This window comes from Oncorhynchus gorbuscha, linkage group LG02, assembly GCF_021184085.1.
Source record: "Oncorhynchus gorbuscha isolate QuinsamMale2020 ecotype Even-year linkage group LG02, OgorEven_v1.0, whole genome shotgun sequence".
Lineage (NCBI taxonomy): Eukaryota > Metazoa > Chordata > Actinopteri > Salmoniformes > Salmonidae > Oncorhynchus > Oncorhynchus gorbuscha.
The window spans coordinates 60544259-60559892 of NC_060174.1; the positions used below are offsets into that span (position 1 = coordinate 60544259).

At 45.6% G+C, this 15634-nt stretch overlaps 1 protein-coding gene across 1 annotated transcript in view; it reads left to right on the forward strand.

Moving 5' to 3' along the window:
- The window catches only part of LOC124005691 (bifunctional heparan sulfate N-deacetylase/N-sulfotransferase 1-like), a 36555-nt gene that overhangs the window by 1375 nt on the left and 19546 nt on the right, over positions 1-15634 (forward strand). The window contains exon 2 of the mRNA XM_046315162.1: positions 3919-4410. Coding sequence (XP_046171118.1) covers positions 3919-4410 — 492 coding nt within the window. The remainder of the gene's footprint in view (positions 1-3918; positions 4411-15634) is intronic.

Sequence of the window (15634 nt, forward strand, 5' to 3'; positions counted from 1 at the left end):
GGCTGTGTACAAGTACAGTGATCGGTGAGCTGCTCTGACAGCTGATGCTTAAAGTTAGGGAGATAAAGGACTCCTGCTTCAGTGATATTTTCAATTCGTTCCAGTCATTGGCAGCAGAGAACTGGAAGGAAAGGTGACCAAAGTAAGTGTTGGCTTTGGGAATGACCAGTGAAATATACCTGCTGAAGCGCGTGCTATGGGTGGGTGCTGCTATGGTGACCAGTGATCGGAGATAAGGCGGGGCTTTACCTAGCATCGACTTGACCTGGAGTCAGTTGGTTTGGTGACGAATATGTAGTAAGGACCAGCCAACGAGAGCATAACAGGTCGCAGTGGTGGGTAGTATATGGGGCTTTGGTGACAAAACGGATGGCACTATAATAGACTGCATCCAATTTGCTGAGTAGTGTTGGAGGCTATTTTTTACATGACATCGCTGAAGTCAAGGATCGGTAGGATAGTCAGTTTTATGAGGGTATGTTTTGCAGCATGAGTGAAGGAGGCTTTATTGCGAAATAGGAAGCCGATTCTAGATTTAGTTTTAATGGCTGTGATAGAAAACTGAGGATGGATCAACAACATTGTAGTTACTCCACAATACTAACCTAAATGACAGATCACTGGGTACCACTCTTCATATTTTCAAGCAGGGTAGAGGCTGCATCATGTTATGGGTATGCTAATCATCGGCAAGAACTAGGGAGTTTTTTCTATTATAAAAAGAAACGGAATAGAGTTTAGCACAGGCAAAATCCTAGAGGAAAACTGCCTTCCAACAGACACTGGGAGACATATTCACCTTTCAGCAGTACAATAACCTGAAACAAGACTAAATATATACGTGAGTTACTTACCAGCAAGACCTTGAATATTCCAGAGTGGCCTAGTTACAGTTCTAACTTAAATAGGCTTATATAAATGGCAAGTCTTGCAAATGACAGTTGCTGATCATTGCTATACAGACTTGGCAGAGCTTTGAAGAATTGTAATAATAATGTGCAAATATTGTACGATCCAGGTGTGCAAAGCTCTTAGAGACTTACCCAGAAAGACTCCACTGTAATTGCTGCCAAAGGTGATTCTTACATGTATTGACTCAAGGGGTTGAATACTTATGTAATCAAGATATGTTAGTATTTTTTATCCATAAATGTCTTACAGATGTTTGATTTTTTCTTACACTTTGACAGATTATTTTGTGTAGATCATTGACAACAAATTACCATTAAAAAAATGTTAATCCCACTTTGCAACACAACAATGTGGAAAAAGTCAGGGGGTGTGAATACTTTCTGAAGGCACTGTACTTCACGAAGAAACTGCTCTCTATACCTCTCGATCACACGTTTTTCTGTGTATCTTCTCAGACCGGACAAGTAGGTTTTCTGCACTAAACTATATAAAATATTGACCTGTTGGAAACTACAACTCCCAACTACATCACACAGTTCGGGCTTACTCTGATTTATCTCTAGAGAAACTCGCAGGAAAATGAATAAATCAATGGAATTCAATTAGTTGTTTTAAAATAACCAAAGTGTTAGTTAATCGCTCAACACAATTAAAATATATGTTATTTTGAAGTACTTTTTCTTATTTCTATAATGTTTCTTAAGTAAATTGTAATATATTTTTTAACTCTTAGATTGCCGTGCTTTTAGTGTTTTTTTGTTTTTTTACGGTAACATAAACAAATCAATTCAATTTATGTTCTTTTGAAATTGTTTTTTTTTTCTTCCTGATAGCGAAGACCTTCATAAACACAACCAAAATGAATATTTTTGCGATCGCATATATGGAATCTATTAATTTGACTGGCAGAATGTTGATGTTCAAAGGAGGCGCCATTGGCCTAGTGTTTAAGGTTAGTACTGTGTGGACTACGGAGTGGGGATCATAGGGTTGTTTAAAGTGAGAGCCAGTCACTGATTGCAGCCTGGTAAGATTGTTAAGCAATGTACACCTATCTCAAGTATCTTTAACCAGCTGTGTAAAGAAGCAATGCGTCCTATGAAGCGCTATAGAAATTATACTGATTCGCTGGGTAGGAGCACTTGTGCTGATTGTGTCAGACCTTTTCTGTGTTCAATCTGATCCCTGGTTCATCATGCTGAAAAAAAGTAATCAGATTTATCATCATGCCTCCACTCAAAATCTCCTCACCCTGACTTGACCACTGGCCCTCTTTCTGCTTCAGGCTACAATCACCATATAGACGAGAAGAGGTCCTCCTAACCACTAAGCATCCTCTCATAGTCTGGGATAGGCAGGCATTGTTGGAGGTCAGGTCAGAGAAAGTGGACACACTGGTTTGTGTGAGTACATAGTCGGATGAGTAGAAAAGTGGACCGTGAGCGGCGAGACAGCAGAATTCTCCGGTCCGCCCTGAAGCCGAGGGGGAATTTAGTGGTTTGCAATAAAAGTGTCTGAATGAAATGTGCGCTCGTTAATTTTAAATGACTCCCGACTGTGTAAAAGGCGGGCAGGTTCCGCCTTGAGGGTGTCGTCTAACCTGGAAGTCTACCTCTGTGTTCAGTGCGTACAGTATAATACAGTACACACACACACTCACAGGTCTATCAACAGAGTCTCTGCCTGTGGTTGGTTGCTACCCTGCCGTTCCTCTAGTGCAGTGGTCCTGTCATGGCTCATCGACCATAGGCCCGAAGCTTAGCTGATAATGGCCCTGCTGGAACATGGCTCAGCAAATTCACCAGGGGTGGGAGTGGGACTCACTCAGCTGCTTGGCTGCTACAGTAAATTGGCCTGCCTAATTCCCCTTGGTTGGGTCTGAAGTAAACCCCCTCCTGTTAGTACCACAACACTGGGGCTAAGTGGCCTCGCCCCGCCTTGTCCCAGAGCTGACAGACAGGGTCTAGTCCAAGCACCAGAGCAGGGTTTTCACAACCTGAAAGGCCAGCTCGGGCCATTTGCTAACCAGCACCCTCACTTTTAATTACACCCAGGCAGGGATAGAGGCTGCTTTAAGCCCCTCTCGTCGTCCCATTAGTCCTTGAGCTTAATCCTATATCCATGTTGTTGCTGTGTAATTGGAATAAATCCTCCCCTCCTGAACTAGCACTAGAGTCGGTCTCCTCATAATTCACCCAGGGCTAGGCTATATTAAGAACTGCCCCCTTTTCTTGCTGTGGGCGTTTGGCCAATCAAGCCCGTAGTGTCCCTGGGCTAGTAGCCATGTTGCCATGACCAGTGTTGTAAAGTACTTAAGTATTACTTCAAAGTATTTTTGTTTTTAACTTAAGTTGTTTTTTTTACGAGGTGTCTGTACTTTAGTACTGACAATTTAGGTACTTTTTCCAGCACTGGCCAAGACTCATTGAAAGCTCGGCCTAATAGCTGATAACCACCCAAGTTTCTGCATCTGACTGAGGGGCTCTTGTGTAAAGGGTGGCTACTAGCTACAGGCATATATATTGCATGTTCTTGAATTCCTTAAGTCAATATCCAGTCAGATAGATGGATAGTAAATCCTATTTTCCAAAGTCAGATATTGCCAGTGGCTCTTGAGAATAGAGCAGCATCTGCTAAGCCACTGAATGATTTGCTAGTTTGGTTTGTATGTGAGTCTGGTAGACTCGGACCGTCTATGGCTGTTGACTCTGATTGTGTCGAATTACCAAATGCTGTTTATCACCAATCGATACAAGCTTTATGGGGCTCCTGCTCAGAATGTAAATGAACAAATAAGAGGCAGAGGTTTCACCTGCATTTTTCTTTCGCTCCTGCTCAAATTCACACAGAGATTTGCGCAACCCACACATGGCCAAAGCCTGTAACTCTTTTGGTCAATGTTTTCAGCATTGGAAGAGAATTTGAGGCCACCGAGTTGTGGAGGAAACTGTAAACTGAAATGCCCGCTGTGACCTGGCTCCATCTCTCCCCTCTCTTCTCTCCCAGGCCAATGAGAACAGCCTGCTCAGTGCCCAGTTGAAGGGCTTCCCTCTCTTCCTCCATTCCAACCTGGGCCTGAGGGACTGCAGCGTCAACCCCAAGTCCCCCCTGCTCCTCATCACTAAGGCCCGGGAGGTGGAGCGAGGCCCCCTACCTGGGGATGACTGGACCGTCTTCCAGTCCAACCACTCCACCTACGAGCCTGTTCTCCTAGCCAGGACCCGGGTGCCTGACCTGGGCCCGTCCGGGGCGGGGGTGGGGGTGGGCGCCCCCCTCCATGCTTCTGTGGTCCAGGACCTGGGGCTCCACGACGGCATCCAGCGGGTGCTCTTCGGCAACAACCTCAACTTCTGGCTGCACAAGCTGGTGTTTGTGGACTCTGTGGCCTTCCTGACGGGCAAGAGGCTGTCTCTGGCTCTAGATCGCTACCTGCTGGTGGACATCGATGACATCTTCGTGGGCAAGGAGGGCACCCGCATGAAGGTTTCAGACGTCAAGGTAAGCATCCGCAGTGTACTTACTGGTCTTTGTAAAGGGGGCTTTGTTTGTGAAGTGTGTTTACTCGTGGCAGTGTGTTTCTGTGCGTGATATGACTGTGTATCTATTTACATTTAGTTCATTAAGTAGGCTAATCACCAGAGGTGTGACCAAGTCACTATTGTTCGAGTCTCAAGTCACAAGGTCCGAGTCTCAAGTAGAATGGGTCGAGTCGAGTCCAAGTCGTGCATTCTAAGAGCATGTCGAGTCATAAGTCAAGTTTTTGTATTTTTTTTTATTAAAAACTGTACAGGAAATTACAAATCTTTCTGTTTGAGGCTACCAGACGGCCCTTTTCATTATTTTGTCTGCAACACATTTTGATTATGTAATAATACATATAAATTCCAAATGCAAGCTTCATATGTAAATTATACATTTCAATACATTTTGACATGCAAAGACCAGTAAGTCTATTCTAGTAATTGTTGCTTGAAGCCCCATTGCTGGTAAGTAAATGGTTCATATTCTTGATCACCCAAAAGGTTTTGGAGCTATTCATTTATGGCAATCCTCTCGCTCTACAATTTGTATTTTGCGCCGCACCAGATCCTATACCTGTAAAGCAAATCAGCAACTTCTTCGCTAGCTCAGTGGTTTTCAAACTTTTTGACCCGAGACCCCCAAAAAGGAGTGGTTCAAAGTTTGCGACCCAATCCCTGCGCAAATGTACAGTGCCTTCGGAAAGTATTCAGACCGCTTCAGACCTCCATTTTGTTACGTTACAGCCTTATTCTAAAATGATTTCAAAATAAATAAATCAGAAATACCTAATTTACACAAGTATTCAGACCCTTTGCTATAAGACTCGAAATTGAGCTCAGGTGCATCGTTTCCATTGATCATCCTTGAGATGTTTCTACAACTTGATTGGAGTCCACATGTGGTAAATTCAGTTGATTGGACATGATTTGGAAAGGCACACACCTGTATATAAGGTCCCACAGTTGACAGTGCATGTCAGAGCAAAAACCAAGCCATGAGGTCAAATTAATTAATTTTCTGTAGAGCTCCGAGACAGGATTGTATCGAGGCACAGAACTGGGGAAGGTCCCCAAGAACACTGTGGCCTCCATTATTAAATGGAAGAAATTTGGAACCACCAAGACTCTTCCTAGAGCTGGCTGCCTGGCCAAACTGAGCGATCGGGAGAGAAGGTCCTTGGTCAGGGAGGTGACCAAGAACCTGATGGTCACTCTGAAAGAGTTCTAGAGTTCCTCTGTGGAAATGGTAGAACCTTCCAGAAGGACAACAATCTCTGCGCCACTCCACCAATCAGGCCTTTATAGTAGAGTGACTAGATGGAAGCCACTCCTCCGTAAAAGGCACATGACCGCCCACTTTGAGTTTGTCAAAAGGCACCTATAGGACTCTCAGAATGCGACGTGTCACGTCTGGAGGAAACCATCCCTACGGTGAAGCATAGTGGTGGCAGCATCATGCGGTGGAGATGTTTTTCAGCAGCAGGGACTGGGAGACTCCGGATTGAGGCAAAGATGAACGGAGTGATCCTTGAAGAAAACCTGCTCCAGAGCGCTCAGGACCTCAGACTGGGGAAAAGGTTCACCTTCCAACAGGACAACGACTCTAAGAACACAGCCAAGACAACGCGGGAGTGGCTTCGGGACAAGTCTCTGAATGTCCTTGAGTGGACCAGCCAGAGCCCAGACTTGGAACTCGATCGAACATCTCTGGAGAGACCTGAAAAGTAGCTGTGCAGCAATGCTCCCCATCCAACCTGACGGAGCTTGAGAGGATCTGCAGAGAAGAATGGGGAGAAACCTCCCAATTCAAGCTTGAAGCATCATACAGAAGACTCGAGACTGTAATTGCTTCCAACTGTGCTTCAACAAAGTACTGAGTAAAGGGTCTGAATACTTATGTAAATGTCATATTTCCATTTAAAAAAAATATATAAATATATATTTATTTATTTATTTATTTGTAAAAATGTCCAAACCTGTTTTCACGTTGTCATTGTGGGGTATTGTGTGTAGATTGATGAGGGCGAAAGAAAGATTTGAATCCATTTTGGAATATGGCTGTAAACATCAAGTGGTCTGAATACTTTCCAAATGCACTGTAACCTGTCATTGTAGCCAGAAATGGTCAGGCATTTTCAAGATGGAAGATACAGAAATAGATTGCTTTTATACCTGCATATTATTTTGTTGTTGTTGAAAGTCATTCATGTTAGCAGTCAATATCAACTAGGGATATCATGTCACCTTCTCACTTATCTGGACTCCAGAGCAAGCAGGATAATACGGGCCTCCCTGTAATGCAGTGGAGGTTATGGGATCGGATGGCGAACATGATCTGTCTCGTAGACCTTCCTCTTCTGTACAAATATCCTAATAAATTAGACCGATTTTTATGTTATTGTCATGCCTTGGTCATTGTATCTTGTGTTTTTGTTATATGTTTGGGTAGGCCAGGGTGTGACATGGGTTTATATGTTGTATTTCGTATTCGGGTTTGTATTAATTGGGAGTGTGTATTATTAGGGGTGTGTCTAGTTAGGCTTGGCTGCCTGAGGCGATTCCTAATTGGAGTCAGCTGATTCTAGTTGTCTCTTATTGGGAACCGTATTTAGGTAGCCTGAGTGCGCGTTGTATTTCGTGGGTGATTGTACCTGTCTTAGTGTTAGTCACCAGATAGGCTGTATTAGTTTCATTCGTTTGTTGTTTTCTTCTTCCGTTATTTCATGTACCGTATTAGCTTTATTAAAAGTCATGAGTAACCTACACGCTGCATTTCGGTCTGACTTTCTACAAACAACAGACCAAGATCATTACAGAATCACCCACCACGATTCACAGACCGAGCAACGTGTGAACTGGCAGGAGCTAAAGGAGGACGATATGGACGGCAGAAGCAGGGATTATACGACGTGGGAAGAAATCGACAGGTGGGCAGCCGATCCAGGGCGAGTGCAGGAGCCCGCCTGGGATTCCCTGCAGCAATGCGAAGAGGGCTATACACGTATGGAATCGAGAAGGAGAGCATTGCTATACAGAGCGAAAACTGAAGGTAACAGGGGAAAGCGCAGAGAGAGAGTGGCTGAGTCAGGAAACAGACCTGAGCCTACTCTCCCTGTTAATCGTGAAGAGCAGTTGCAATGGGAGAGAATGCATCATTTGGAGATTTGGACATGGGAGGAGGAATTAGACGGTCAAGGACCCTGGGAGCAGCCGGGAGAATATCGCCGTCCCAAGGAGGAAATAGAGGCAGCTAAAGCGGAGAGGCGTATGTATGAGGAGGCAGCACGGCGACGCGGTTGGAAACCGGAAAAACAGCCCAAAAAAATTATTGGGGGGGGAGCTAGAAGGGAGAATAGTTATGCCAGGTAGGAAACCTGCGCATACTCCCTGTGCTCACCGTTGGGCTAGAGAGACCGGGCAGGCACCGTGTTATGCTATGGAGCGCACAGTGTTTCCAGTGCGGGTGCAGAGCCAGCTTCGACTCATACCAGCCCTTCCTATTGGCCGGGCTAGAGTGGGCATCGAGCCAGGTAAGCTTGGGCAGGCTCAGTGCTCAAGAGCTCCAGTGCGCCTGCACGGTCCGGTCTATCCAGAGCCACCTCTACACACCAGTCCTCCGGTAGCAGCTTCCCGCACCAGGCTTCCTGTGCGTGTCCTCGCGCCAGTACCACCAGTTCCAGCACCACGCACCAGGCCTCCAGTGCGCCTCGCCTGTTCAGCGCAGCCAGTGCTTTTCTCCTCTCCGGCGCTGCCGGAGTCTCCTGTCTGTCCAGCGCCACCAGTGCTACCAGTCGGCCCAGCGCGTCCAGTGCGCATCGCCTGTTCAGCACAGCCAGTGCTTTTCTCCCCTCCTGTGCTATCGGAGTCTCCCGCTTGTTTAGCGCAACCAGAGCTGTTCTCCTCTTCTGCGCTGCCGGAGTCTCCTGTCTGTCCAGCGCCACCAGTGCTCCCAGTCGGCCCAGCGCGTCCAGTGCGCCTCGCCTGTTCAGCTCAGCCAGAGCCTTTCTCCTCTCCTGCGCTGCCGGAGTCTCCTGTCTGCCCAGCGCCGCCAGTCGGCCCAGCGTCACCAGTCTGCAAGGATCCGCCAGAAGTGCCAGTCTGCCAGGATCTGCCAGAAGTGCCAGTCTGCCAAGATCTTCTAGATCGGCCAGACAACCTGAATCATCCAGGTCCACCAGCCTGCCTGGATTTACCGGAGCCTACTACCTGCCTGAGCTTCCTCTCAGTACTGAGCTTCCTCTCAGTACTAGGATCCCTCTCTGTACCGGGCTCCCTCTCTGTACCGAGCTTCCCCTCCGTACCGAGCTTCCCCTCCGTACCGAGCTTCCCCTCCGTACCGGGCTTCCCCTCAGTACCGGGCTTCCCCTCAGTACCGGGCTGCCCCTCGGTCCCCGGGCTGCTTCGGTCCCGGGCTGCTTCTGTCCCGGGCTGCCCCTCTGTCCCGGGCTGCCCCGAGTTGCCCCTCTATCCCGAGTTGCCCCTCTATCCCGAGTTGCCCCTCTATCCCGAGTTGCCCCTCTGTCCCGAGTTGCCCCTCTGTCCCGAGTTGCCCCTCTGTCCCGAGTTGCCCCTCTGTCCCGAGTTGCCCCTCTGTCCCGAGTTGCCCCTCTGTCCCGAGTTGCCCCTCTGTCCCGAGTTGCCCCTCTGTCCCGAGTTGCCCCTCTGTCCCGAGCTGCCCCTCTGTCCCGAGCTGCCCCTCTGTCCCGAGCTGCCCCTCTGTCCCGAGCTGCCCCTCTGTCCCGAGCTGCCCCTCGGTCCCGAGCTGCGTCCCGAGCTGCCCCTCGGTCCCGAGCTGCCCCTCGGTCCCGAGCTGCCCCTCGGTCCCGAGCTGCCCCTCGGTCCCGAGCTGCCCCTCAGTTATGTGGGGATCAGGGTGAGGACTATTAGGCCATGGTCGGCGGAGAAGGTGGATTATCCTAGGACGCGTAGGGGAGGAACTAGGACATTTATGGAGTGGGGTCCACGTCCCGAGCCAGAACCGCCACCATGGACAGACGCCCACCCGGACCCTCCCTATGCTCTTGAGGTGCGTCCTGGAGTCCGCACCTTAGGGGGGGGGGTTCTGTCACGCCTTGGTCATTGTATCTTGTGTTTTTGTTATATGTTTGGGTAGGCCAGGGTGTGACATGGGTTTATATGTTGTATTTCGTATTAGGGTTTGTATTAATTGGGAGTGTGTATTATTAGGGGTGTGTCTAGTTAGGCTTGGCTGCCTGAGGCGATTCCTAATTGGAGTCAGCTGATTCTAGTTGTCTCGGATTGGGAACAGTATTTAGGTAGCCTGAGTGCGCGTTGTATTTCGTGGGTGATTGTACCTGTCTTAGTGTTAGTCACCAGATAGGCTGTATTAGATTCATTCGTTTGTTGTTTTCTTCTTCCGTTATTTCATGTACCGTATTAGCTTTATTAAAAGTCATGAGTAACCTACACGCTGCATTTCGGTCTGACTTTCTACAAACAACAGACGAAGATCATTACAGTTATCTAGGGCTGTGGCTGTCAGGAAATTGAATCGACCGGTGATTGTCAAGCAAATAGCTGCCGGTCTCACGGTAATTGACCGTTAATTAACATCAACAGCTGTAGCATCTCCTTTCTTCCATGCATACATAGCCTTCAAGCCACCGATGAAGACTTTTGGAACATCTACATTTTGAAAAAGTCTAGTAAATCCAATTAATGTAGCCTACGCCATCACAGTAAATCCGTTATTTATTTTAGACCGGTCCAAAGAAATATGATATGAAGAAAATGTAGTTATTTCAGATGAACCTATAATACCTTACTATGAGTGTCCTTATGGTAGGCCCTGATCTGAGCCATGGCTGTTGGCTACACTAGCTAATTTAGCAGACAAGATTTGCTTAGAATTCCGTGGCATTATTTTATATTATTTTGTAGTTTGAAGAATACAATTGAACATAGCGGAATAAAATGGAAAGGATATTTTCTCTGAACGATATCTGAGGAAGTGCGAGCATGTGGCTATTGTCTTCAGCGGTTAACGAAGAAACAGGTCCTCCTATATGCTTTATATTGAGTTATTTATGCAACTTTATTTGTCATACAAACATTGGGCTATATGTTTCAATTTTTTTTATTCATTCTAAGGCTGCGTGATGCGTCTACAATGATCATTCGAAAAAAACCTTCCCTAAAAGGCATGAGCTCTGCTTTTCTTGCACAGGCTGCACACACTTCATCAGTCTCTCATTCACAATTTGACAAGCACTTGATTATGCCTCAAATTTCCCTGTGGCATCCCCCTTGTGTAGCCATAATGCCCCTTAAAAACATCCATGCCTTTTGCGGCCATTGTGCTCTTGGTCTGAATATAATAATTAAAATTCCATTCTCCCGGCTGCCAATCACCTTGCCCCGAAAAACCTTTCACTCACATGGCTCTCTCAGATATCGCAATTATTATTAGCCAATGTCACGTGATCGGTCCTTCTCACAGGCATCTCAGCTCCAAAGTAGACTACAAGTGAAGACCGACACATCGGGAACGCAACTGCGCTCATCCTTATTGAATTAATTGAAGATGTTAGAACTGTCCACATTTACTTTTTGTCAGCCAACAAGACGAGTAGGCCTAACGAACAGCAAAAGCACTAGCCTATGTCAATCTACTATCCCCCGTAGTACAAAAGTTGACCTATTCTATTGCGAGAAAGATAAATTCCAAACATCGTCTCGGACGGTCGTGGGATGCGATCGATCCCAAATTAATACAACCACTCACGTCACATTTTTAAAAAAGCAATGGGGCTGATGCAACACATCAGAACATTAAGTTTAAAAATGTTGATAAACTATTAGGCTATTTCTTAACATAATAAGCACAGCAATGCGCACGCGGCCCTAGGCTATACGCGTGAATGTTCCAAAATGCAATCCAGTAGTGGAAAAACACCGTTCTCAAACGTGACCTCAAACTTGAAACTCATGCGCCGCCGCCTATGTATGCCAGTTAAGCTCTACTACATTGGTTGTAAAGTGGATTCATGTGTTTTAATTTTAAGACGTTATTTGGCCACTTTAGTTGTGATACAAATCGTATCAAAACATATAGGCCTATGGGCTCGGCTACATGAGGTGTGTGACTACAATTTGAAAAAGTCGCAAAGGGCCTGCACTGTTTCTTGCCTTACTGCGCACAAGTTGGGCATCATTCACGAGTGAAAGGCTAGTAATTGTCACCCGTCAGACTATTATTAATTGAATCTCGTCTTTACATATACTACGTAATATATTTTAGAAATTAGTTTTGATTTCAAATGGACCAGTATCAGGCACGGGGAAAATACATTTCATCTAATGCACTTAAATAGGGAATGGAGGATGTTTTTCTCATGGTTCATTTTCATGCCAGCCAGGTAGGCTATACTCCTGCTGTAAACATAAGCAATGTGCTTAATATTAGGAAAGTTGAGCAATATAGACCATCTGCTGGATGTTGACCATCAGCAGCATCAGAGGTTGGAGAAGCCTAGCTACCGTGACTAAATGGTCACGTGGAATTTAACTGCGGTCGTCATGACGAGTGACTGACAGTGTGGCGGTAATACGGTCATCGTAACAGCCCTAGTTACTACTTCATCCCATAAGTATTGAAGGTAGTGCGACGTTACAGCCATCTTTAGACATATAGCCAGTACCACCACCTGAGGTATAGAATTAAAACCCACCCAAACGAGGCCGATCTGAAATGTGAAAATGATCAATGAAATCACCATTTTTCACCTATTGTTGTGGCAAAGATGCGTCTGTGGCAGATTGCCAAGTGGTACTTTATATAGATAATATTAATATAGGTAGGCTACTGTTTTGTGCCAGGGAAAAACTGAGAAAGTGAAACGAGCGCTTTCTGAACACTGTGTGCCCGTCACTAATGCTAATGACTGGTCATTGGTCAACATTCAAGATGCAGTTACCCCAGTACTTGGGGAAAATGCCCATTTTCTAAAAAAAATACTTATTTCACTTATTTCCCTTCATAGTTTGTTGGCCTAAGCCTGATCATCATCCACATACCAAACTGTGCCAGCAATTGGACAATGTTCTCAAGTGGGGGGGGGGGTTGTTACCCCACATTACCCTAATCCACGGAGACTCTGTGCCACAAAATGAGTTACAAAAGGTTATTAAACTTGGTCAGATAAATCTTCAGACTGATGAATTGAAGTTTTCTTTCTCCTATCAACTCGAGTTTCAAGTAATCAAATTTGTGTCTCGACTCCACACCTCTGCCAATCACTAATCTGTTGTCTATCAATCTGCCCTTTTCTATTGCTGGCATACATATTCCCAGAAAGATTTACTGTGTGATAGTGCCAAGGTTATTATAGTAAACTAAAACTAAAACTAGTCATAAAAAAACTATTTAGTAAACTGAAATAAAATAATTAACTATCTTTGACTCCAAAACTAAAATAAAACCATTGTGAATTATATTAGTTTTCATTTTTTTTTTCTTTTTTTTTCTACTAAACTGTGCAAAACCTTCATGGGGCTTTCATGCTTTGAGGTGTTTCAAGCCACTGAATCTGTCTGGTTACTGCTGTCAGGAAATGGTGAGGTTTGAAATGGACCTTGCTTGCTCACAAGCTAGCTAAAAGGGAAGAAATACGCTAGGTAGATGACCTAGCCAAAGGGCGAACTCAGAGTTTAAGCAATAGCAAACCGTGAACCTCCAATGGTCGGTCGATAACAGCAAAGCCCCGTAGAGGATTACTCTGAGAACTTTGTCAGATAAAGGTAACTGTTCTTGATTCTTCTGACATGTCCCACTAAAGTTGAAGCATGGGATTGGTGTAAACATTGGCAAGAGAGTTCCGTTCTACCATAGCGCCTAGACTGGTGCAAGGGATATCTCTTTTAAATTCAAGTCACGTTGATATTGACTTTATCATTTAAACCTAACCTATTACCTGACCCATCACCTTATGTCTAATAAGACTGTGAGACTGGAATCCCATACAGCCTCCTCCCCAGTCAAACACTTGTTTCAAACTGAAGGTCAGGAACCGCCCTCCAGTGTTTGTCCACATCTTTTTCTCTCTCCCTCCAACCCAGAGGACAGCCTTTGTCCATCCAGCCTTTCTTAGCCATCCAAGCCTTTTAACACCCCCTCCCTGCCACAGCAGCAGCAGCAGGGTGTGAAGCTCAGCTCAACCACCATCTTCGGCTTTGCTTTGTGATGAGTCACTGTTCAAGGGGCGTCCGTAGACTGGCCCTACAGCATGAATATTTGATACAGACGCAGCTTTGCGTCGTTTGTGTTGTTTATCTCTCCACTCGTATTCTTCGTCTGAGAGGGGGGAGATCAGGGAATGAAACACAAACACAATCAAAGCAGTGTTGTCTTGTCTGCCACCACAGTGTTAAATATGAATCAGGCTTTGAGCTGTCGCAGAGAGGGGCTAAACCTCAAAAAAAGCAAATAGACCCAGATGCAAAGTGAATGTGGACAGGGTAATGAAGTATAGAGGGATGATGAGACAGATGCTGGAGGCACAATAAACAACTCACATCAGTGTGTGTTTGTCAGAGAGGGAGGGAGAGTGCATTTGTCTGTCTGTGCCGGTGGGAAAATGTGTGGACTGAAATACTACTGCTAACTACAGTGCTTCTTGGAGTGACCGATAAAGAATGCATATGTGGTGGCCTGGGGTGGTCTAGCGATCTAAGTCACATGGAAGATGCAGAGCAAAAGGCTCTTTCAGATCTCTTGCCTACCTTTCACCCCAATAGCTCTGTCCAGTAAACATCCAAAAGAGTTCATGTACAGTGCATTCGGAAAGTATTTACTTTTTACTTTTTTTTTTACCTTACAGCCTTATTCTAAAATGGATTAAATAGTCTTTTCCCTCATCAATCTACACACAATACCCCAAAATGACAAAGCAAAACCTGAAATGACACCTTTACATAAGTATTCAGACCCTTTACCCAGTACTTTGTTGAAGCACCTTTGGCAGTGATTACGGCCTCGTCTTTTTATTCAGAGGCTTTTGTCCAAAGCCACTCCTGCGTTGTCTTGGCTGTGTGCTTAGGATCGTTGTCCTGTTGGAAGGTGAACCTTCGCCCCAGTCTGAGGTCCTGAGTGCTCTGAAGCAGGTTTTCATCAAGAATCTCTCTGCACTTTGCTCTGTTCATATTTCCTTCGATCCTGACTCATCTCCCAGTCCCTGCCTCTGAGAAAGATCCCCCACAGCGTGATTCTGCCACCAGCATGCTTCACCGTAGGAATGGTGCCATGTTTCCTCCAGATGTGACGCTTGGCAATCAGGCTAAGGAGTTCAATCTTGGTTTCATCAAACCAGACTATTGTTTCTCGTGGTCAAATCAAATCTAATTTTATTTGTCACATACACATGGTTAGCAGATGTTAATGCGAGTGTAGCGAAATGCTTGTGCTTCTAGTTCCGACAATGCAGTAATAACCAACAAGTAATCTAACTAACAATTCCAAAACTAAAGGTCTGAGTCCTTTAGGTGCCATTTGGCAAACTCCAAATGGGCTGTCATTTGCTTTTTACTGAGGAGTGGCTTCCGTCCAGCCACTCTACCATCAAGGCCTGATTGATGGAGTGCTGCAGAGATGGTTCTCCTTCTGGAATGTTTTCTCATCTCCACAGAGTGGAACCCTGTCAGTGACCATTGGGTTCTTGGTCACCTCCCTGCAAACATTCTGAAAAACCTGTTTTTCTCATGATGGGGTATTGGGTGTAGATTGAGGAAGATTGAGGAAAAAACATATTTGAACCATTTTGGAATAAGGCTGTAACAAAATGTGGATAAGGTCAAGGGTTCTGAATACTGATTTTTTTTTTGTGTGTGTGGTGTGTGTGTGTAAATATGTAAATATTTGTATGAGCATAACAAGATGAAATAACTGAGACATAAACTGAACAAGTTCCACAGACATGTGACTAACAGAAATGGAAACATGTTTCCCTGAACGAAGGGGGGTCAAACTCAAAAGTAACAGCCAGTATCTGGTGTGGCCACCAGCTGCATTATGTACTGCAGTGCATTTCCTCCTCATGGACTGCACCAGATTTGGCAGTTCTTGCTGTGAGATATTACCCCACTCTTCCACCAAGGCACCTGCAAGTTCCCGGGGGGAATGGCCCCCTCACCCTCCGATCCAACAGGTCCCAAACGTGCTCAATGGGATTGAGATCCGGGCACTT